Here is a 24,003-nt window from a genome sequence, read left to right on the forward strand (position 1 = left end):
TGGTTCCCAGCCCGTGCTCAATCCACTGAGCTACGCCAGCCAGGGCTGCATGTCATTTTTTTATGGAGTTCTTTTTTGTTTAACATATACAGTACCTTCACTAGTTTATGTAAGAAAATTATTGGTAGGTTTTTAAAATTTTCTAATCTGCACTTTCTATATATTTTTATTTTTAAAAATATTTTATTTATTTATTTTAGAGAGACAGGAAGGGAGGGAGGAAGAGAGGCAGAGAAACATCAATGTGTGAGAGATACATGGATTGGTTGCCTCTCACACGCCCCCCCCCCCCCCCAATTGGGGACCTGGCCTGCAACCCAGGCATGTGCTCTAACTGGGGACCAAACTGGTGATCTTTTGGCGGGCAGACCAGTGCCCAATACAGTGAGCCACAGTAGCCAGGGCTCTATGTATTTTTAAAAGGTTTTATTTATTTTTGGAGAGAGGGGAAGGGAGTGAGAGAGAGAGGGAGAGAAACATTGATGTGCAAGAGAAACACCTATTGATAGGTTGCCTCCTCCCCTCAGTGGGGGACCTGGCCTGCAACCCAGCCATGTGCCCTGACTAGGAATCAAATCCGTGACCTTTCGGTTTGTGGGACAATGGCCAACCAACTGAGCCACATGGGTCAGGGCTGTACTTTCTGTATTTGTGTTTGTTTTGTCTCTATCACTCATGTCAAAGGCTTTCCTCAATATATAATCCTTAGTGCCTGCTAATGTTTAAGAGTGACGGACTAAAAATCCATCTTGTATCTCTGAGCATGCGGTTGGGGCTTGTCAGCTGAGAACTTGTTGTTAAGATTGTCTGGTTGGAAAATTTGTAGGCTGAAACTATGATACCAGACTCCATAGGTCTTACCTCTTGAGCTGAGCAGACTTTCAGTGGAGAGTTTCCCAGTGTCTAGGATGGAGGGTAAAGCCCTCCGCCAGTCTTCGGAAAGAAATGGTTGGGTCTCTGTATCTTGTGTACATATTGCTCTGATTCCCCTGATTTCTGAGCAGTGCCTCTGTCCTTGACTGTGCCCAATTTTCCCCATATCAGAAATGATGTTTTATTCCCTCTTGAGAAAAAGGGGGGAAAAACACCTTTTAGTTTTTTTCTGGGGTTGGAGAGAGCCAGTTTCTCATTAGCATGAAGCGGGGAGGAGCTATGGCAGTTTATTAAACAACTTTTAACCAGTCATCATTTTTTGTTCCCTTCCTGTCTCATGCACTTCCAGAGGTTCTCCTGAGCCTTTTGAGGCTTTACAACAGAGCATATTGACTCTTACATTCCCCAAAGCCAGCCTGGGTCTCCGCTGTCTTGGATTTGCCAAGTCAGTTACCACTAGGGCATTTGCTTTACACCTTCCAAAACGTTGTAACTGTGGTTTCCTCTTTTCATTGTCCCATCGTTCTGGGTTTACATTTTTTTAAAAGATTTTATTTATTTATCTTAGAAAGGAAGGGAGGGAGAAAGAGAGGGAAAGAAACATCAATGTGTGGTTGCCTCTCACGTGCCCCCCACCAGGGGCCTGACTTGGCCCGCAACCCAGACATGTGTCCTGACTGGGAATCGAACTGGCAGCCCCCCATTTTGCAAGCCGGCACTCAATCCACTGAGCCACACCAGCTAGGGTAGGGGTTAAATTCTTTTCAAAATGGTCTTTAATACCTTTTCACAAAAAATTCTTTTATTGAAGTTTAAGTAGGATTTCAGGTGGGAACCCAGTTAGATATCTGTTCAATTTGATATCTTTTTCTGGAAGACTTTATTACTATTGTTACTACTTTTGAATAGATAATACATGTAAAGTTTACAAATTTCTAAAGGTATGAAAGAGTACACATAAATAAATCCCCTTTCCACCCTTGCTCTAAAGTTCCTATTATCAATTTCTTGTGTGAATCATTAATCTTTAGAGTAAGAGGACCTAGCTTTGAAAATATTTGTCAAAGATAGGTCCCTGACCTCGTGGGGCTTCGTTTCCCTGCAGGGCAGCACGGTGTGTTCACAAGGAGCAAGGATGGTCCTATCCCTTTGAAAGTTACACTCTTAGGGTTCTAAGTCATTTCACTGTGTGTTTACACAGTGGATAGCAGTTGTTTTTCACAGAAGTAGGACAGGGCTCCTTAACACTTTACCCATTTTTCAAAGAAGAAAAGTAAGACTCAGAGAAGAGAAGTGACTGCCTGAAGTCACCAGAAAATAGGTTGGGGAACCTAGATTCAAAAAGCAGGCGTTAGAAGTCAGCATTGTGCAAAGGACACCAGGACTGGAAGTTCTAGTTTCTCAAAGTGGTTCTGCTTTGCAATTAACTGAGGAGTTTCTTAAAAATCCAGACTCTGGGCCCCACCCCACACTTACTGACTGGGAATCTCTTTAGCGTTGATTCGTAAATTTACATTTTATTTAAGAGACTTTCCCAGTGATCTCAGGTACCTTAAAGTTTAAGAATTACAGCTTGGGCCCTGGCAGGTGTGGCTCAGTGGATTGAGTGCCAGCCTGCAAATCAAAGGGTCACCAGTTCGATTCCCAGTCAGGACACATGCCTGGTTTGCAGGCCAGGTCCCCATTTGGGAGTGTATAAGAAGCAACCACACACTGATGTTTTTCTTCCTCTCTTCCTTTCTCCCTTCCCCTCTCTCTGGAAATAAATAAATAAAATCTTTAAAAAAAAAGAATCACACCTTGGCAGCATGGCTCAGTTGTTTGGAGTGTCATCCTGTACAACAAAAGGTTGCAGGTTCAGTCCCTGGTCAGGGCACATACCTAGGTTGCAGGCTGCAGGTTGGATCCCAGGCCGGAGTGTGTAAGGGAGGCAACTGATTGCTGTTTCTCTCTCCCTTCCTCTCTCTCTCTAAAATCAATAACCATGTTCTTGGGTGAGGATTAGAAATAAATAAGTAAAGTTTAAGAACTGATATGCAGAAAAAATGCTTTGGACATCCAGAGCAGAGAGCAAACATATTTAAGGAGGCTTTATGGAGAAAGTGTCACGTGAGTTTGTCTATACAGGCAGGGTGAGATTTAGGCACATGGAGAGAGTATAGAGGAGGGGGCCATATCAGGCTTCATGGAGGATCAAGCCTGGGCCTTTCACTATCCTTTTCATTGTTGCCATTGTTATTGTCCCCCTATCATCCTTTCCATCTTCCTCTGTAGCCTCCTCCTCAAACTGCAACAATCTTCTTGGGCTGAGTTCAGTACAATCTTTGGCTCTCTGGGAGCAGGGAGGTGGCATCCACACAGAGGTGGATTAACATGTAAAGGACACACAGAGAGCTAACAAGTAGAAGGCACTCACTCAGTCACAGGGATACAGGAAGGAACAAAGATGGATAAAGAAGAAAAGGACACAAGGTCACAGCTGGATAGGAAAGGACAGGTACAGAATCATATACAGGGGCATACATATAAAGGCCGCATACAAAGGCCTTTAATACATAAACACCAGGCACAGACACAGCCGGATATGCAGAACATACGCAGAGGGGTAGGTGGGAGGTACAGTTGAAAGAGATAGATTCAGTGATGCCCCAGATGTGTGAAGGGGGCTGAGATGCAGTTAGTTCGTTTGGGGAAAGGATTAACCTTAAGTACCTGGTTCTGACTTTTAGGGCCCTTTCCATCTTACTGTCTCACTGTTTGCTGTATAGGGAGGCCAGTCCCCAGGCTGCAAGGGCTAGGTTTGCTTCCCGATGTGCAACTTGATCAAGGTGAGGGGTATCAGCTCGTTTTTCTTATGTCACATTATGTTTATTGCTAGACTTGAAATCTCGGTTCCTCCTGGCTCGCAGCCCAATTTCGTACACATCTCCCGGGCTCTGCTTCTCTTTGGGGTGTATGATTCCAGCCCGGTTTCAGCCGACCGGGGAACTTCATCAGTTTATTTTCACATTGCTTTCCCTTTAAGCTATTTTTTCTCCAATCCGCCACCTTCCCAGACTCCCTCCAATTCCCGACATCGCTTGCAGTTTCTAAAGGCACTACATCTCCCACAAAGCTTAGCGCTTAAGAGGCTATACCCTGGGGAACTTCAAGTACCGAAATGCTCTCTTACTCTCCTCTGTGACTACCGCGGTGACCGTTGGGGTTTGTAGTCACCTGGTAATTGTCAAGAGACACCCACTTCCCCCCCACCCCCCCAAACTACTCATTCCAGAAGACCTCGCGCCAGAAGCGGGTTGCCCATCTTTTTGCGCGCCCCTCAATCTTTCCTCGAACTCCAACTCCCACTGTGACTTGCGCTGAGCAACCTGCGGCGAAGAATGGGGCTATGGCCAAAGTGTTCCCTGGGAGTTGTAGTTTCTGTTTTAGAAAGGCGAGGAGGGGGCGGAGTGACTCGGCGGCCATTAGCTGTGTGTAGTTTCCCGGGATTAGGAGCTTAAGTGAAGAGAGAAGCCTTATTCGGTGGAAATCAGCTGTGGCGATGGGCTCCTGCCGGGGCTAGCCCTAGAGTACGGAGAAGGTGGACTTCACGGCTCCCTGCCCCGCCGAGTGGCGGGGCCCACTAGGCCTCCGGGCATCCCCGGTCTCAAGTAGGCCTAGTCCGCCGGCAGGGGCGCCCCAAAAGCGAGAGGCGCCATGTCGCTGGTTGCTTACGCTAGCAGCGAAGAGAGTGAGCCGGATGAGGCTGAGCCGGAGGAGGAGGAGGCGGTGGCACCTACATCTGGGCCCACCTTAGGGGGCTTGTTCGCTTCTCTTCCCGCACCCAAGGGTCCGGCCTTGCTGCCTCCGCCCCCTCAGATGCTAGCCCCATCCTTTCCCCCACCGCTGTTACTGCCCCCACCCAGTGGAGACCCCCGGCTGCAGCCTCCTCCCCCCTTGCCTTTCGGCCTGGGAGGCTTCCCCCCACCTCCAGGCGTGAGCCCGGCAGAAGCAGCGGGAGTTGGGGAGGGGCTGGGATTGGGGCTGCCCTCGGCCCTCGGCCCTGGCCTCAGTCTGCCCCCCTCTATCGGCGGTGCCGGGCCCCCCCTGGGGCTTCCCAAGCCAAAGAAGAGGACAGAGCCCGTGAAGATTGCGGCGCCAGAGCTGCATAAGGGGGATGTGAGTATCTGGGGAGGGCACCCCCAAACTGTCCATCGGGTTTGGGCATGGGCTCAGCTGGAAGAAGGATTCCCTCCCATAAGTGCTTCCGTTCATTCCAGACCACTAAATTCCTGGTTCAGTGCAATTGAGCTAAGTTTGTCAACTTTGAGGAGTTAGTAAGGTCCATGCGGGTTTCTTGAAGCTGGCTGGAGCTGCCCGCAGAAGGGCCACATACTATCTCTAGGCAATCACAGACCCCGCCTCAGGCCTAGGGACACTTGGTCCTGCTCCTTTTGTTGTATCTTTAGCTCAGGCCGGGTTTTTTGTTTCGTTTTCTTTCTTATGCTGAGAACGGCGTCAAGTCTAGTACCTGAAGAAGTCACGGGAGACAGGATTCTTACACTTTGCTGAACATTCTTGACTAAACTTTCCTTTGACTCTGAACTTAAAAGCATCAGGGTCTGAATGAAAAGGGGAGGAATGCTGGACTCTATTTTTGAGGACACTTAGGGACCATTTGGCATGCTTATGACAGCACTCTGGGAGATACCCTTCCAGTTTTTTGCAGGGGGACAAACATGTTCAGCTTGTAGAATTTTACTGGTTAAGGGCACAGAGATTAAGAGTGGTTTGTCTGAACTCTAGGTCGGTGCCTCAGTTTCATCGTTTAGGCCAGGGCTGTCAAACTCATTTTCACTGGGGCCACATCAGCCTCGCTGTTGCCTTCAAAGGGTGGAATGTAATTTTAGGACTGTATAAATGTAACTACTCCTTAACAGTTAAGTGAGAGTTGGCGGGATAAACAAGGTGGAGGGCCGCGGGGATTCGGCCTGTGGCCTTGTGTTTGCCATCTGTGGTTTAGGTATTGTCAAGCCTAGATGAATTAGGATGCTTGGGTACTATTTCTAGAAGAGGCAGCCAAGCTTATTTTTCTGTATTTTAGAGCAAAAAACTAGAGGACCTTTTCTGGAGTGAGTACTTTGGGTATAGAGGAGACATTATAGGGACAGGTAATGTTTTCGAGTTACCTGAGTACCTTAACTGGTCAGTCCCTGGCTTACCTTGGTTACTCCCCAGGAGAAGCTTGTTCTTTTCTTAACTGCCTTTCTTCAGACTTCCAACACTGCCTAGGGACAGTTTCCATTCTTGGCTCTTGCTATTGTCTCCGGTTCTTCCCCAGGTATCCTAATGTTTTCTCCTTCACCTCTTTCAAGTCTTGGCTTGAAAGACATGTTCTCAGTGAGAACTTCCCAGCCTACCTATTTAAGTTTGAGCCCTGGCTGGTGTGGCTCATTGGATTGTGCATCGGCCTGTGGACTGAAAGGTGGCCAGTTCCATTCCCAGTCAGGGCACATGCCTGGGTTGTAGGCTAGATCCCCAGTTGGGGGCATGAGAGGGGCAACTAATCCATTTTCTCGCACACCGTTTCTCCTGTTCTTTCTCCCTCCCCCGTCTAAAAATAAAATGGCCCTGGCTGGCATAGCTCAGTGGATTGAGCTTGGGCTGCGAACCAAAGCATCGCAGGTTCGATTCCCAGTCAGGGTACATACCTGGGTTGCAGGCCAGGTCCCCAGTGGGGGCCATGTGAGAGGCAACCACACATTGATTAAAAAAAAAAAAAGTTCAATAAAATGAAGTGCAACCTCCTATCACTCATACTTCCCCACCTCTTGCTTTGTTTTATTTTTCTCTACAGTACTTAACCACCATCTAACATAAGGTATATTTTATTGGGCTTATGGTTTATTTTATTCACTGCTATGTCTTTAGTGGTTAAAACAATGTCTGGCACATACAGAGTACTACTTAAATATTTTCTGAGTGAATGAACTCTAATGAATATGGATTATTCTTGGAAGGAGTTTTCAGAATCTTCCTCCCTATCTTGTTCTAAATTTTCTTTCATATTATTTTCTCCTTCTTTGTCACCTGAGCCTGTCATTTTTAAGTCTCGGGTGCAAAAAAGTCTTCTGTGCCCTGACGGGTATGGCTTAATGGGTTGGGTGCTGTCCTGTGAACAGAAAGGTCTCTGGTTCTGTTCCCAGTCAGGGCACATGCCTGGGTTGCAGTTCATCCCGGTTGGGGGCGTGCGAGAGGCAACCAGTCATTGTTTCTCTCACGCATGGCATGTTGATGTTTCTCTTACTCTCTCCCTCCCTTTCCCTCTTCTAAAAATAAAAATAAAATCTTTAAAAAAGACACACAGAAAAGCCTTCTGTTGCTGCACTGAAACTTACTTCGTCTTTGACTTACTCAGAAATAAAGGAAAGTTCCTGAATATGACAGAGGGAGATAGGTTCATTTCTTTGGCATTTTCTTTTCTCCCCTCTTCACAGTTTTCTCCCCATTCTTTATCTCAGCCTAATTGTGATATATGGGGGAAGGTGGCACTTTGTATCATCCTGCCTCCTTCTGTAGTGACAGTGGAAAGGTTCAGTTCTAGGTCTGTTTCAGTAGAAAAAGTTGCTGTAGAACCTTCAGTTTAGGCTGGCTGAAGTGGTAGAAAACTCTGAGGACTCTTAACCATCCCTTCTTTGTAAGTATAATTCAGTAAATTCCTGAGGTGAACTGTGATACGCATAATTAAAATTAAGTCACATGTTAGCTGGTTTAGTTTCCCATTTTTTTTTTTTTCTGTTCAAGTTACTATTGTTTTTTGAGCACAATTTCTGGGGAAAGGCAGCTTAAGAAAATTCAAGATGATCAGGTGACCGTGACCTTTGGCTTCTGCCCCCTCCAGTTCTAAGCCCCTCTGGATCTAAGCTTTATGTCATGCACTTAGTAGGCTCTTAGTACATGTTTAAATAAATGAATTAGGTTTCCTTATGTAATTTCCCTGTAGAGTTCGGTACTAAAGTAGAAGTAATTAACTGTGAACTCTTATTAATTAAATTGGTTAATTCATTGTTGAGCTGCTTCTCTGCCAGGGGCTAAGAGTACAGTAGTGAGCATGATAGACCCTGCTCAAAAGGAGCTTATGGCCCATTGGAGGAGGCTGACAAGGAAATAGACTTTAGATCAGGTCAGAGGAGAACCGTGATAGAGCTGGTGCCGTGGGAGCACACCAGTCCACAGGATGGGGAGGCTTCCAGGAGGAGGAGATGTCTGAACAGAGGTAAGACAGATGAGTAGGAGGTAGCCAGAGAAAGAGGGGTGTAGAGGGGAGGGGTGCATTAAGCAGTGGAAACAAAGTGAATGAAAGCTTAGTGGTGAGAGAGAATGAAAGTGCTCTGGGGGAATCGGAAGTGAGTAAGGTACAGTAGCTGGAGCACATGGGTGGGTAGGGGGAGTGATGCAAGTTGGGGCTATAGAGGGACAGGCTGAGGCCAGATGGTAATAGGTCTTAGGTGCCATGCTAAAGCCTACTGTGTAATTCTGGGGGTAGTGGGGGGCCCTTAAAGGCTGAGCAAGCATTGTCTGATCACAGTGCTCCCTCGCTGGAGGGAGCGAGACTGGCAGAGACACAGGGTGTGCAATGATAGAGGTCTGGGGAAGGGTGTAGCAGCGGGTGGAGAGAACTGGGGGTTCCAGGTCTACTTAAGAGGTAGAAGTGATAAGACTACAGGATTGATTGGATATCATGGATGAAGGTGAGGATTCAAGGTTGATCTTGTGCCTTTTAGAGAAAGACAGAGAAACATCAATGTGAGAGAAACATCAATCGGTTGCCTCATGTATGTGCCCTGACTGGAGATTGAACCTACAGCCTTTTTGGTGTATGGGACCATGCTCCAATCAACTGAGCCATCTGGCCAGGGCATAGTGGTGCCATTTACTTAGGGAATTCAGGAGGCAGAGAAGATTTAATTAGTTGGAAGTATAAAAACGTACTGAAGCTCCTGGGCTTGGAATCAGGAATTAGAGATCTTTTGGGGACCCACACAGCTTCTTGCACATTTGATTTATTCTTTGTCTGCAGAAGAGTTTCCTCTGCTTCTTCGTTTTTGTTGCAGGTGAAAGATGGCCATGCACACCTTCTTGTTTTTCATTTCCTTCCTTTTAGTGAGCAGCCCAGGTTCAAATACAATCTTAGTACCAATTCTATTTTTCCAGGAGAGATTGGTTTGATTTGGGTCACACCTCAATTAGCTGTAGCCAAGGGACAGGTTAGTACCATATTCTCTCTCCAGGTGTGTTGCAAAATCAAATTTCAGCTTTTGATTTATGTGAGGAGTTAGGAATGGTCCATTAAATGGATAGTTATCCTCTTTTCCTTCTTGCTCTGACCCAAGCTACTTCCAGGCATGGCTCAATTGTCGATTTCATGGGCTTAGACTGCAGGGGTGTCACTCACTTTCACTGGGGTCCACATCAGCCCTGAGGTTGCCTTCAAAAGGCTGAATGTAATTTTAGGACTATATAAATGTAACTAGTCCTTAACCAGGGGCAAGGAGCTTGGCGCTGCCACCAGGTAGAAACAAGGTGCTGGGCTGGATAAAACAAGGTGCTGGGCTGGATAAAACAAGGTGGAGGGCTGGATTGGGCCCACGGGCCTTGTGTTTGCCACCTGTGGCTTAGAGGATGCAGACTTTTAAAATTAGGATGTAGAAAACCAAAATTAGAGGGGTCTGTTGGAAGAGTTTTCTGTCAGAATGCGCATTTCGAAGCCAATAGGAGTTTCGTGGTTATCTGGATTAGTATTACCCATACTTTGAGATTATTGATCCAGCCCTGGCTGGGTGCTCAGTGGATTAGAGTATCCTGATATGCCAAGGTTGAAGTTTCAATTCCCGGTCAGAGTACCTACAAGAATCAACCAATGAGTGCATGAATAAGCAGAACAACAAATGGATGTTTCTCTCTCTGCCCCCCTTCCTCTTCCTCTAAAATCCATAAATTAAAAAAAATTAACCATTTATAAAGACCAAGAAACAAAAAACAGATAGTTTACCCAGATAGTGGAAAGTTTAAAGTTGTGAGACTAAGATTTCACTGATTCTGGTCATTTCTGTTAACCAGGTAATTAAGAGTTGATTGAAGTGGATTAAGCTAAGTTTTGGCTCTGTATTGATAGGAAAGAGTGCCCCACCAGCACTCGTGGGGCCCTTGCTTAATGTCTGACATTGTGGAGGCACTTCCGTGACTCTGTAAGGGTGTTAGTCCTACTGTACAGATGAGGAAATGGAAATTTAGAGTACAGGGGATTTGCCTAAAACCACACAATTTGGGAGTAGCAGAAAGTCGTATTTGCATCGAGATATGTTTTTGTTTTGTCTATCATAGTGCCTATTAAGATAGAAGAGCCTCAGGTAACCAGAAATAGGAAAGCAATACAACGAGGGGTGCAAAAATGGGAGAGAAAGTGATAACCTAACTAAAGGACAGATACAAGCAAAAGATATTTCAGAACAAAGAGTGAAAAAAAGTTGGTGAATGTAGCTAATTGAGATTAATAGCAGAGAGGAGTGTAGTAGTGATTGAGTCTCTGTCTGTCTGTCTGTCCGTGCTTGGGCCCTTATTTCCTCCTTGGCTCCTGGCCCTGGCAACTAGTGATTGCTTTTTGAAGAGAGAGTCTGTCAGAACCAGAGCCTGGAAAGATAAGAGGGAGGCTGCCGTTGGGAATGAGGCCCTGATAGATTAGTGGATCCCACTGGGCTTAGCTTAATGGAAAACGTCTGTTTCCGCTCTTGCTCAGCAGTCTCGGGTGTGTGTGTCTTGTCACTCTTGGCAGCTGGAACAGAGAGGACAGAGGTGGCCACTGAGGTTCAGGCTCTTGTGAGGCCAAAGAGAAATAAAACACTTTCTTCTTAAGAAAGGCAGCCAGTTTGTGCCTCCAAATCTCGGGAGTGCCTGTTCTAGCCCAGCACACTTCTCCCAGCCCTGGGTGCTCTGGTATTTCTAGCGTTACCCATTTCTCTCTGGCCAGTGGTGCAGACCCACTTGGATTACCTGTCACACTGGTCTTTAGTACTCTCTAGGAATTGACTCTACAGCCTCCGTTGAATATATCCCTGTGGAAAACAGTTTGACAGTTCCTCGAAAAGTAAATTAGAATTACCATATGATCCAGCAATTTCACTCTTAGGTGAAAACAGTTGAAATCAGGGACTCAGCCTGAGTGGCTCAGTGGGTTGGGCGTCGTTCTGCAGAGCAAAAGGTCGGTTGCCGATTGGATTCCCCAGTCAGGGCACATACCGGGCTTGCTGATCAGGTCCCCAGTTGGGGGTGAGTGAGAGGCGACAGATTGATGTTTCTCACATTCATGTTTCTCTCTCTCTTTCTCCCTCCCTTCTCCTCTCTCTAAATATAAATAAAATATTCCTTAAAATAGAAAAAGCAGGGGCTCAAACAGATAGTACACCACTGTCATAGCAGCACTATCCACAGTAGCCAAAATATGGCAACAACCCAAATGTCCATAAACAGATGGGTAATCAAGAAAATGTGCTATGTAGTTACCGGGGAACATTATTCAGCTTTAGAAAGGAATGAGAGACCTGGCTGGTATGGCTCAGTGGATTGAGCACCGACCTGTGGATCAAGGGGTTGCTGGTTTGATTCCCAGTCAGGGCACGTGCCTGGGTTGTGGGGCAGGTCCCCGAGTGGGAACATGAGAGAGGCAGCCAATCAGTGTTTCTCCAGCACATCCACATCGATGTTACTCTTCTTTCTCCCACCTTTCCCCTCTCACTAAAAAAATAAATAAATAAAATCTTTAAAAAGTATTTTAAAAAAGGAATGAAATTCTGATATATGCTGCAACATGGATGGGCTTTGGAGATCATATGCTAAGTAAATAATAAGCTAGACACAAAAGGCCCCATGTAGTGTGATTCCACTTATGTGAAGAACCCGAATAGGCAAATTCATAGATGTGGGAAGTAGAGTAGTATTAGCAGCTGCTGGGGGGTGGAGAGTAGGAGTGGGGAGTCAGTGTTTAACAGGTGCAGAGCTTCTGTTCCGGGTGATGACAAGTTTCTGGAGACAGTGGTGATCGTTGGACAACATTGTGAATGTACTTAACGTCACTGAATTGTATACTTAAAATGGTTTAAAATGGTATGTTTTGTTATATGTGTTTTACTGTGATTTAAAAAAACAACAACAAAACCAGTATGCGTCTGTACCTCTCACTGTCAAGGAGGTTCTCCTGAAGTCTAAATTAAATTCTGTGGGCTCAGGATAAGCCCATTGCTTCTAGCCAGTTACTTGATAGAAGCTGAATTGATTTTCCTTTCAAATGCTTCAAGGCAGCTATATCTCCTCCTCCCTGCATCCCTCCACAGGGTGACTGGAGGGTATTTGGCATATCTTTTACTTTTATAATTTGGATTAGTCATCTTTCTGCTTTTTGGTACTCTAGACCAAAATTCATTATCTTTGTGAAGTATTTGGAAAATTCCTTGCTGAGCTTTCCTTCTGTTTCCTGTTTTCATTCAGGCCCCCACATGCCCAGAAGTGCTTTGAGTGGTATGTAAACTTCTTTTCATAGTGAACCAGCGAGGTTCCCTTTCCAACCTTTTCTAGGATGGAGTTGGCTATAGTTATATATTTTAGCTAACTCCATCCTAGGGGCAAAAGGTGGTCCTTATTTTATTTTGGCACTCTTCCAGTCCTTTGGAACTTACCCTGTGGCCCTGGGTGGTTAGTGAATGTTCCTGAACTCTGTTTGTCAGCTTTAAAGGGTGTACCTTCACTTCTACCCCTCCTTCAAACATCAGCAGACATGACTTAACAAGAGCTTAGGGGCACAGCACATTTTTTGAGGGTCTTGTTTTAGTGCGCTGTTTTAGGGAGTTTGTCATGTTTAGTGCCCATCATGAGATGATTTATAATGGGGTTTAGTGGATTCATATGATAAGTTCAAAGAGAGAAGGATGATGTGCATAGCCATAGTAGTCTTCTAAATCCAGAAATAATGAGGTATTTATTTCTAAGGTCTTTGTACAGTTTTTTAAGATGTCAGTATAATGGAAACAATGTCTGATATTTATTTATTATTTAAACAATTTTTTCTTTTATTCTTTTTTCTTTTAAAGATTTTACTTATGTATTTATTTTTTAGAGAGAGTGGAAAGGAGAGAGAAGGAGAGAGGAAGAGAAACATCAATGTGTGTTTGCTTCTCATATGCTACCCAATAGGGACCTGGTCCGAAACCCAGGCATGTGCCCTGACTGGTCATCGAACCGGTGACCCTTTGGTTCCCAGGCTAGTGCTGAATCCACTGAGCCACACCAGATAGGGCTCCTTTATTGATTCTAAAGAAAAGGAAAGCCCTGGCTGGCATAGCTCAGTGGATTGAGCTTGGGCTGCGAACCAAAGTGTCACAGGTTCGATTCCCAGCCAGGGTATGTTCCTGGGTTGCAGGCCATAACCCCCAGCAACCGCACATTGATGTTTCTCTCTCTCTCTATCTACCTCCCTTCCCTCTCTAAAAATAAATAAATAAAATCTTTTTAAAAAATTAAAAAGAAAAAGAAAGAAAGGGAAAGTGGAAGAGAAACATCAATATAAGAGAGACACATTGATCCGTTCCCTCTTATACAAACCCCAACCGGGGGACCAAACCTGCAACTCAGGCATATGCTCTGACCGGGAATCGAATATGCAACCATTTGGTTTGCGGGACAGTGCTCAACCAGCTGAGCCACACCAGGCAGGACACAATCTCTGCTCTTTAAAGATAAATTGAATTGAAGTGCCTTCAGTTCTGGTAGTTATAGGACAATCTGCCTACATTTTCACAGTGGCCACTTTTTGTCACAGTATCTAAGAATATGCTTGTCCAATTTTATAAATGTAATCATCTTAAACTTGGATAAAATTTATTTATTTTCAGATTGTTTCCATTGAACCTAGTGTGTGAGATGTTAAAGTTTAAATGTGCCTGGGGATTTCATGAGACCCTTACATACTCCATAGTGAGGTGGTTCTGTGTGGTCTGCTGCAAAGGATGTAAGTCTTCACTGTCAAAACAGGGAAGGTGGTCAGGAGCGCCTGGGGCAATGGGAGTTTAGAACAGAGAGAAAAGGTTGAAAATGCTTAAGTGTTTGGGGCTTAAAGCTTTTTCTTTGGTCGAGTTTGACATCTTGGCAGGCCAGAGAGAACAATAACCCCTGAACTCTTTAGGATTTTATATATATTGTCACTCATAGGAGCTCAGGCAGTCCCTAGAACACCTGTGTGACATGGGTATTTCCAACTGAGGCTTGGGGAGTTAGTTAGATGGCTTATTGGGGATTCCCTAGCCAGTAAGTGGCAAAGCTGAGACTCAAACCTGTATTTCTGATTTTGTGTCTGGTACTTTCTTGGCTGTGTCTTGTGGGGCCTAGTAGGGTCTGGTCAGTGTGGCTCTGAAGCCTGGACAGCTCGGCGCAATGTTGTTGCAGAAGCATGGGAGCCAGAACTAACTCAGCCATTATTTAACCTCTCCAAGCCTTGTTTTTCTTAACCATAAAGTTGAGATATCAGTGCTTATTACCTTGAAATGTTATTTTAAGGACCAAGTGAACGATTGTAAGTTGCCTGGCACATAGTATCCTTTCCTCTACCACACTCTTAGTCCTCACAGTTAAATACTGAGACAGGTAAGTGGTTTTTTAAATATATTTGGCAGAAAATAATTAAAACATTATGTACAGACTCCTGTGCAGCAATATTAAATTATAGGGCCTTTGTTGTCAGAGTAGAGGCAAGAATACACATACGAAAAATGTAACATTTCCAGAGCAAAGCACAAATAAATCAGGATTAGTGTGATCCTATACCAACAAATCAGTGACACGGAGTAAAAAAGTACAAGATGAGATTCACCGGGAAGGCTTCTCAGGAGTTTGGGATAAGGAAGTACAGAGTGCAGATTGACAGGAGGGTGAGTGTTGGCAAGTGACATAGGTACAGGGAGGGAGAGTTCTAAGTCAAGGGACTTACGTGAAAGAAAGCACAGATATAGGAACAACAAGTCTTTGAAGTGATATTTGAACCATACTTGATGCCCTTAACTCTTACTGCCTTTATTACAGTTGTTTAGGTATTTGTCATTCTTCTTATTGGACTGGAAGGTCTTTGAAGGAAGGGGCTTTTTTTATCATGGCACACACAGAAAATCTTTGAAGGACACTGGAGTAAATGATCCAGGTTTTGTCTCTGGAAACCAGCAAGCCAGGAGTCTACGTGCTCCAAGTCCTGCAGGGTGCCCTGTGGGCTTCATGGACCAATATCATAGCGGGAACCCAGCCACGGGACACCAGTTGGGAAGCCCTGTGTACATACATAGCACGGAGTAGAATAGGGCCTGTGTAGAATAGGCTTGTGCTCTCTCTTTTTAAAAAGATTTTATTTATTTAGTTTTAGAGAGAGGCAAAGAAAGGGAGAGGGGGAGAGGAACATCAATGTGTGGTTGCTTCTCACACGCCCCCTACTGGGGACCTGGCCTAACACAGGCATGTGCCCTGACTGGGAATCGAACCAGTGACCCTTTGGTTCCCAGGCCTGTGCTCAATTCACTAAGTCACTCCACATTTTATTTTATTTTAAAAATAAACATTTTATTTTAAAAATAAAATGTTAAACTTGCTATTCATTTGCTTTGCAACTTTCTGATATTTGAAGATACTGAGAACTGGTATTAAGTTAAAAGTTTAGATATTTTCAGTGTGAGAGGTTATATTAGAAACAGTTCTGATGAGTCAGGGAGAGAACACAGATGACCTCTCGTCTTGCCCCAAATTCTTAGTCGTCATTTGCTTGCCTTCTTTCTGAACATGAACAACTGTTTGGCAGACAATAGATCAAACTTGGAGAGGGAATGGATTTTTCCAATGGCTTTGACCTTTAATGCTTCATGGAAGAGTAGTTAACACACCACTTAATCCCACTGGAGTTCCCCAGACCTGTGGTTATGTAGTTTATGTAAGTGGTTTTAGAAGTGAAGCTGAGATTGGGTGAGATTGTGGGCCAAATCCCATTTATCTTCTAGTGGGCCGACTTACAGGAAGAAGAATGGGTATAGCCTTTTATTTCCACCGAAGACTAAATGAGAAGAAGTAGTTTTAATTTAAAGGAATAGAAATTGATGCCAAGAAGGCTATGCAACAGGTCTGGGATGGGGAGTGAAAGAGGAGGGGATGTCAGCGCGTACCCATCCTCTGATGTCTGGAAGCAGGAAGGGTGCTCTGCGCTGGGCGGGGCCTGGGTGGGTGTGCCCCTCGTGCAGAGTTGGAGCCCAGAGATGGCCGCTGTCGTCCAGTCCTTTGTGCGTGCTTTACTTAATGTGTTTCCTCCACTGTTCTTAAACAGCGAGGTCTTTACTCTATTTATTTTTCTTTTCTTAGTCAGATTCCGAGGAAGATGAACCCACAAAGAAGAAAACTGTCCTTCAGGTAAGCTTTGTGACATAATAGAAGTCATTTCTTCTCTTTCCATATTGCTTCCTGAGAGACAGGATTTATAGTGCCCAGTGCTTTCCAGATCAGCCAAACGCAGGTATTTAAGGATCGACTATTTTAAATATGATTGTTGTTTACTTTGATAACATGAGATCTTGTGCTTCTGTGCCCTGTCCTCACTGTTCCCTGGCTGTAGTGTGGTGGTGGTACCTCTTGTACAGGACAGGTAGTGATAGGGAGATGAACAGGAACTCAGTTTGATTCCTTCCACTCCCAGGAGCAGGATTGTTGAGGAGGGCGGTATAAACGATGAATGGGTCAAAATGATGTTAGGGAACATCATGTATGCTTATTTATTTATTTAAAAAATTTCTTTAAATTTTTACTTTCCAATTAAAGTTGATATACAATATTATATTAGTTTCATGTGTACAACATGTGATTAGACATTTATATAACCTAGAAAGTGATCATCCCTTTCAAGGACCCACTTGACATCATTCATAGTTGTTAATATTATTGACTCTGCTATCCTTTACATCCCCGTGACTGTTTTATAACTATCGGTTTGTATTTCTTAATCCCTTTTTGATCCAGCCCCTTATCCCCCGTCTCATTTGTTCTCTGTATTTATGAGTTTGTTTTCTAGAACATTTGTATTTTTAAATTGTCCATCTTCTCTGTCTCATTATTAACCTAGAAAATAAATACTTAAATAGCATTTACTGTGTACCAGGCACTGTTTTAAGTGCTTCAGTAACATTTAATTGATTTAACCCTTATAATATTGCCTAAGTCATAGTGCTGTCATCCCTGTGTTATGTACGAGGAAACTGAGAGCTCAAGGTCAGAGAGCTGCGGGGGGCAGAGCTGGGCTTTAGACTTGGGCAGTCTGCCTGTGGAGTCCAAACTGTAACCTGCTGCGTTTGGCTGCTGCTCCTTAATCAAGGCCAGAAGTCCTCAACCAGACATGCCAAGAGATGATCTCTCTGCTGTTTGTTCTGTTTCCTCATCCCAGTTTTTTTATTCTGGTTCCCATGATCTTCTTCCTCTTCTGTTCCACACTTGGCATGGATCAAAATTGGTTCTGTCTTCATAAGGTGGTTGTCTTGTGATTCAGGTGTACAATGCTGAGTCACTTCCCTAATTCTGTTACGGTGTCAGTTCCACTGCTGAGAGGTCTGAGGAGGATGGAACGTGGAGGTTAGAAAGATAACTGGCCAGAGTGACACCGTGTCCATATTTGTGATGGAGGAAACTGGCATGCTGAGACTGAAGGAGGCCAGTCGTTCTCCTGTTACGAAAGTGGCATAAAAGTAATGGGAGGACACTGGCTCAGACCAGAAGATACCCCAGTGGCAAAGTGCAGTCTTCCAGGGGGTTGGAAGAGGTGCGTATTGTAGATAGAGAAACTGAGCTGTTAGGGCGAAGTGGGGACCCAGCACTGCACAGGGATGTAGCCATGATGCACGTGGCATCTGAGAAGTTGAATACTTCACAGGATACCCTGAGGATGTGTTCTGCCGGGCACCTCATTAGGCTCCTGTGACTCTGAGCATCTGGGGTCTGCCAGGCTAGAGGGACTCAAACCTGTGAGCACAGAGAATAAGGGGAGGAGCCCATTTTCTGGGTGATCAGTTCTGTCTGGCCTACTTGACTCAAAAATCTTATTTATGTGTCTGGGTGTTTCTTAGCTGATAGTGCTGTAGTACACTGGTACTCAAAGACCAATGACCTCATTCCATTCTCCTTTTTCAAATTGGTTTCATATCTTCCCTCAGCTTTACAGTTAGATCAGTCTGCCTTGTACCATATTGAAAGCAAAATCTGAGAGATTTTTATGATATATTAAATGCTTGACTCTGGTGTAAACAAGCTGATTATAATGCATCTGTAGGACTTTCCTTGGGCAAAGGGGGCGCCTTTTGCAACACATATGAATGTCTCTTTTGGACAGAGCCTTGTTCTTGACTTTGAGTACCAATCCAAAGGAAGCAGCAAGTTTCCATGTTAAGAGGAACCTTTAGGACATGGAAGGAGGTTGACTGAACAGCTGGAGAGAGCCCTGGGCTTATTGGGAAGAAAGATGGGGTGAAGAGCATCATAGTTGCCAAATGCACAGAACCAGGGAAGGCTCTGTGACAGAGGGCAGGGGGGCTGGGTTGGCATGGAGCCACCCCAACCGTGATGACATCTTACCTTGGGAGAAGCAGGCAGCAGAAGGGCCTGAGATAGGACTTAGGCCCAGATTTGTGAAGGTGAGATGGCAACAGGGCAGGTAAGATTTTAGGCTGGAGCACATACCTGTAATTCTCGTTCTTGATGTTAGTGGTACGTATCATAACGTTTCATTTGTCATCTTTCTTCCCTCCTTCCCCAAACCCGGGCTCACCAGGGATCTGGCCAGGGGACTGGTTTGTCCGCCTTGCTTCCCCAGCCTAAAAACCTGACTGTGAAAGAGACTAACAGGTTGCTCCTGCCCCATGCCTTCTCTCGGAAACCCTCGGATGGCTCCTCTGACACTAAGCCCTCCAGACAGGCTTCAAAGACCAAGCCCTCCTCTCTTGCCCCTGTTGTGGGTACCACAACCACCACTCCATCGCCCTCTGCCATCAAGGCTGCTGCCAAGAGTGCTGCCCTGCAGGTGACGAAGCAGATCACGCAGGAGGAGGATGACAGTGATGAGGAAGTAGCCCCTGAGAACTTTTTCTCCCTCCCGGACAAGGCTGAGCCACCTGGAGTTGAGCCATACCCTTACCCCATTCCCACTGTCCCTGAAGAGCTGCCTCCAGGCACGGAACCAGAGCCGGCCTTCCAGGATGATGCAGCCAATGCCCCCCTTGAATTCAAGATGGCAGCAGGCTCAAGTGGGGCCCCTTGGATGCCTAAGCCTGGGGATGACTACAGCTACAGTCAGTTCTCCACGTATGGCGATGCCAATGCTGCTGGTGCTTATTATCAGGTGGGTAGGAGAAAACATTGGCGCCTGGCCGTCAGGGAGAGCTTTCAGCCAGTGGGACAGCCTCTGGGGCATCACTCTAGCTGAATGAATCAATCTAGGGGTTTTCCTGTATTTATTGGGCCTCAAAACATACTACCTTTATTTTTTATTTTTATTTTTTTAAAGATTTTATTTGCTTTATTTTTAGAGAGAGGGGAAGGGAAGGAGAAAGAGGGAGAGAAACATGGATGTACAAAAGAAAATTCCATCAGTAGCCTCTCTGACGCCCCTAACTGAGGACCTGGCCCACAACCCAGGCATGGCCCTGACCAGGAATCCAACCGGCAACCTTTTGGTCTGTAGGCTGGTGCTCGATCCAGTGTGCAGAACGTACTACCTTTATTCTGAACCATATTTGGTCTAAAATTCCCTGTCTTGACATCGAACAGGTAGAACCACATAATTGACATGTTTATTCTGAAAATAAAATCTTATTGGAGGAGCTAGTGGGAGACATAGGGAGAAGGCAGAAGAGGAGTGGTCTTTAACTTAGAAATCCAAGGTAGTTCCACGGATGTGGATGATGAAGATGAGTGAACTGTGGCCTAGACTTCCACTTGCAGTGAGTTCAAAAAGAGTTCCTGGAAGTGGAAAGTACTGAGAACACAGAAAGGAAGGGGAGAGGTGGGGCTGGACAGGAAGGAGGGAATGTGGAGAGTTGAATGAAAAGGGGGAGTAAGGAGACTGGTGAGGCCTTCGCCTGTTCATGAGAGGTTGAAAGGACCCAGGCAAGGCCCTGGAGAGGGGAAACTAGGTGGCCACAGTTGGGCTGTGATAGAGAATGAGGTCTGAGGGTGGGTTGGGTTTGAATCCCAAGCTGTATGTTTCTGGGCAAATCCTTAACTGTCTCTCTGAGTCTCAGATTCCTCAGCTATTAAATGGGAATGATAATGGTAATCTCATAGGGTTGTTAGAATTACATTAGCTTAGTATGGTGTCTGGAATATAGTAAACGCTCAGTAAGTAGTTATGATGACTTTTTATTCAAATGTTATTTAGAACTATCTAGATTGTTCTGTGTGGCCTCAAAGAGTGAGAGTATAGGATGCCAGGTTGTAAATAGGTTTAAGAAGACTTTTTTCCAGCAGTCAGAGCTTCTCTAGTTGGAGAGGGATCCTAGGAGTTTGGGGAAGTTTGGAGAGGTAGTGGTTGAGCAGAGGCAGTTGGCCGGTCTGGCTGGGCAGCTGTAGAAAGTTTTCCTACCAGACTGGGGTGCTTGGAAGGCTTCAGTCTGGGCTTGGATAGGGACCCTTTTCAGATCAAAGACTTTAAACAGTGTGTGTCTTAGGTATTTGCTGTTAAACCTTGTGTCCTGTAGCCAATCAGGGACTAATCGATCTTCTGTAAACATTGTTAGCAGGAAGGAGGAAGATGAGAGTGTTTGACCTTTTTAGCAAAAAAAAAAAAAAAAACAACAACAAAGCCCTGGCAGGTACCTGTTACAACATTGTCCCCATGTGCCAAGGTTGTAGGTTTAATCCCTGGTCAGGGCACATAGGAAATCAACCAGTGAATACACAGATGAGTGGAACAACAAATTGATGTTTCTGTCCCTCCCCCTTCCTCTCTCTCTCAAATGAATGAATGAATGAATGAATAAAAATTTACTTAAAAAGATATTTAAATCAGAAACCTGGTTTACATTCAGCAAATGAGTAACAAAATGGAATTCTGTATCCAGTTCTAAACACCATGTCTGTGCAAATTAAGGCACTTTGTTTATTTATTTATTTTTTTAAAGGTTTTATTTTTAGAGGGGAAGGGAGGGAGAAAAAGAAGGAGAGAAACATCAGTGTGTGGTTGCCTCTCGAGTGTCACCTACTGGGGACCTGGCCCACAACCCAGGCATATGCCCTGACTGGGAATTGAACCAGCGACCATTTGGTTTTCAGGCCAGCATTCAATCCACTGAGCCACACCAGCCAGGGCAAATTAAGGCACTTTAAATATACTGGAGGACCCTGTAATGTAAATATCTAATTGTCAATACAGGTGACTCCTAAACAAGGAGGGGGTTAGGAGGTTGACATCCTCCCATCTCCCACAGAGTCACAAGTCCTCCTATAACTTTCCATTCCCCAAACACCCAGCTACTAGTAGCCTTCTGTTGACTGGGGGCCTTCCCAGTAACATGAATAGATGATTAACATATATTTTATATAGAATATATATTATATGCTACTGTACTCTTATAGTAAAGTAAGGTAGAGAAGAGAAAAATATCTTTACAGTATGGGGGGAAATACATGTGTAAGTGGAGCTGTGCAATTCAAATTCTTGTTATTCAGTGGTCAACTATACTTTTATGGAAAATCATGCTCTCGTCACTCTGGGTTTTTATATAGTATTTTTGACTTAATAATTCTTAGGCCTTATTTTCCATTTAGGTCACTGTAAAGTGAATGTTCTTAGAGGGGCATTTTCTTCGGCATTTTGGACAAAGATAGAAGGGTTAGGAAAAAGTGGTCAGGGTGGAAACAGTGTTGCAGCCCTGTGGCTGCCTGGCTTGGCCTCAGCGAGGGCCTTGCCTTCTAGTGTCCACAACATCTGGATAGTTCACCCTTAAGAGGAATTTCCAGATTCCTGAACCAAAAACCCCATGACACAAACCTGGTGTAGCCCTAGCTTTCTAAATCCCATGCCACCCGTACAGTGGTTGATTTTACACCAGAGAGCTGAAGCCTCCCTGCCCACTCATTATTATAGGCAGTCTCCCTGTTGTGCACAGAGGCTCTAAATAGGATGAGGAGCAGAAATGACATGCCCTCACACCTCCTCACCCCTCTCACTTCAGAGCTTATTAGGGTCTTATGGGCAGGAGGAGCAGAGCTCCGGGCACTGCAGGCGTAAAGGGTGGGAATCACTCTTGGGAAGCAGCTGAGGGAACAGGGTGTAAACTGAAGCAAAAGAGAACGTCTTATTTCTTGTCATCCTTCCCGAAAAAATACCCATCCGTCTGGATGTTGCCCATCAGAAAAGCTGAAGAAATTGCTCTTGAGTTGAGGTCCTCAGGACCTGTGCCTTTAGCTGGTCTGTAGTGCGGGCGTCACTGTTGCCTCTTTCAGGAGGGTTTTCTCTGTTCCTGAGCAGACCTTGTTGTCCCCTCTCCACTGTGCCCTCAGTTGGTGAGTTTTTTCTTTCTTTGGCGGCAGGATTATTACAGTGGTGGCTACTATCCTGCACAGGACCCGGCCCTGGTTCCCTCCCAGGAAATTGCTTCAGATGCCTCCTTCATCGATGACGAAGCAGTAAGTTAACAAAGTGCAAGTGACTATCCTTGACCCACAGATAAACCTGAAGCTAAAGGAAATTCTTTTTAAAACTATATTCAGTTAGGATCAGGTGTGGTAGCATAGAACAGGATTTCTAAATAATAGGGCTTCTGTAAGAGAAGGTAATATTTTCCTCCTAAAAGATTAGTGGTAGGCAAGCCAGGCAGGGCTGGTGGGACAACCCCACAAAGTTGTCAGGGATCCGATCCCCTTCTGATTATTATTTTAAGGTTGTGGTCTTTATTCATGTGGTCAGTGATAGCAGCTAAGGCTACAGCTGTCACATCTGCATTTTATCTACCCCTCCAGCAGGGTGGAAAGAGAAGAGACATTTTCCTTCCTCTTTTAGGAGACTTCCCAAAAGTTCCTAAGTTCACTTCCAGTTCTATTTAATTGACTAGAATTTGCTCAAATGGCCTTATCTAGTTGTAGGGGAGCCTAAGAAACGTAGTCTTTTAGTTGAGTGGTGATATTCCTAGCCTAAATGTTGGGTTCATTCACATGACAAGAGAAGGGGAGAATGGATGTTGGAAGGGAACAGCAACCACAGTAAATAACCCTTGTGTTCCATGTAACTGGATCCCCTGCTGCAGAGCTCCCCAGCCTCAGTGCAAGGGAATATGAAAACCCCATGCCCTGCAGCCATCAGGCCACGTTCAGGATGTAAAGTATTGTTTCGCCTTTAGGGATGTCACAGCCTGTTGGGGGGTGGGCAGTGGAGAAACAGAGGGTGCTACCCTCTGTTTAACCTTCCATGAAGGTTCTTATAAAAAATTTTTCTACTCACCTGTTCACAGAAAGATGTCCGTACCTTTGCATACTTCTCTGCCTATGGTTAATACTGTGTTCATCCACTCTCCTATGCATGTCCTGGACAAGTTCCATGGTTAGGTTCTTTTTGTTCTAAGCCTGGGAGGCATCAGGGAAGTCATCCAGTTGGCAAAAGTCAGTTTCTTGTGGGTAGAGTGACCCTAGAGGCCTCACTAATGCTCAGACAGGGACCTGAGTCTCACTGAAGTTTCTGAGGGTTTTACTTTGATTACTCAGAACCCACACTCCCTTCCAGGCACATCTTTGGGTGACTGTGACGTGATCTGCATGTTTTGTGAGGAGGAAGAGGAAAGAGTGCGGTATCTTAGAAAATTCCCCAGGCCTTTTTCCGTGAATGTCCCTCTCTACCCAGCTGTCTGTTTTCCCTCATGGATGTATGCTCTGCAGTGGGCTCTGCTGAATTGGTGATACCAAACCAGTGAGAAAGAACAGACATAAAAAGAACTGATTTTTAGAGAATTCCTAGATTTTTTATACCTAATTCTTAATTTGAAAACTATATGCAGTCCTTTTAGGCAGATACAATTTATAGTAATTGGAGTGCAAATTCTTACCAGT

At 45.0% G+C, this 24,003-nt stretch overlaps 1 protein-coding gene across 1 annotated transcript in view; it reads left to right on the plus strand.

Annotated features, from left to right (window-relative positions):
- Nucleotides 1-4,140: 4,140 nt before the first annotated feature.
- The window catches only part of PRCC (proline rich mitotic checkpoint control factor), a 37,870-nt gene continuing 18,007 nt past the window's right edge, over nucleotides 4,141-24,003 (plus strand). Inside the window, exons 1-4 of the mRNA XM_028502674.2 lie at nucleotides 4,141-5,031; nucleotides 16,288-16,335; nucleotides 18,737-19,303; nucleotides 22,495-22,590. Coding sequence (XP_028358475.1) covers nucleotides 4,570-5,031; nucleotides 16,288-16,335; nucleotides 18,737-19,303; nucleotides 22,495-22,590 — 1,173 coding nt within the window. The 5' untranslated portion in view covers nucleotides 4,141-4,569. The remainder of the gene's footprint in view (nucleotides 5,032-16,287; nucleotides 16,336-18,736; nucleotides 19,304-22,494; nucleotides 22,591-24,003) is intronic.

Source organism: Phyllostomus discolor, chromosome 14 (assembly GCF_004126475.2).
Source record: "Phyllostomus discolor isolate MPI-MPIP mPhyDis1 chromosome 14, mPhyDis1.pri.v3, whole genome shotgun sequence".
NCBI classification, from domain to species: Eukaryota; Metazoa; Chordata; class Mammalia; order Chiroptera; family Phyllostomidae; genus Phyllostomus; species Phyllostomus discolor.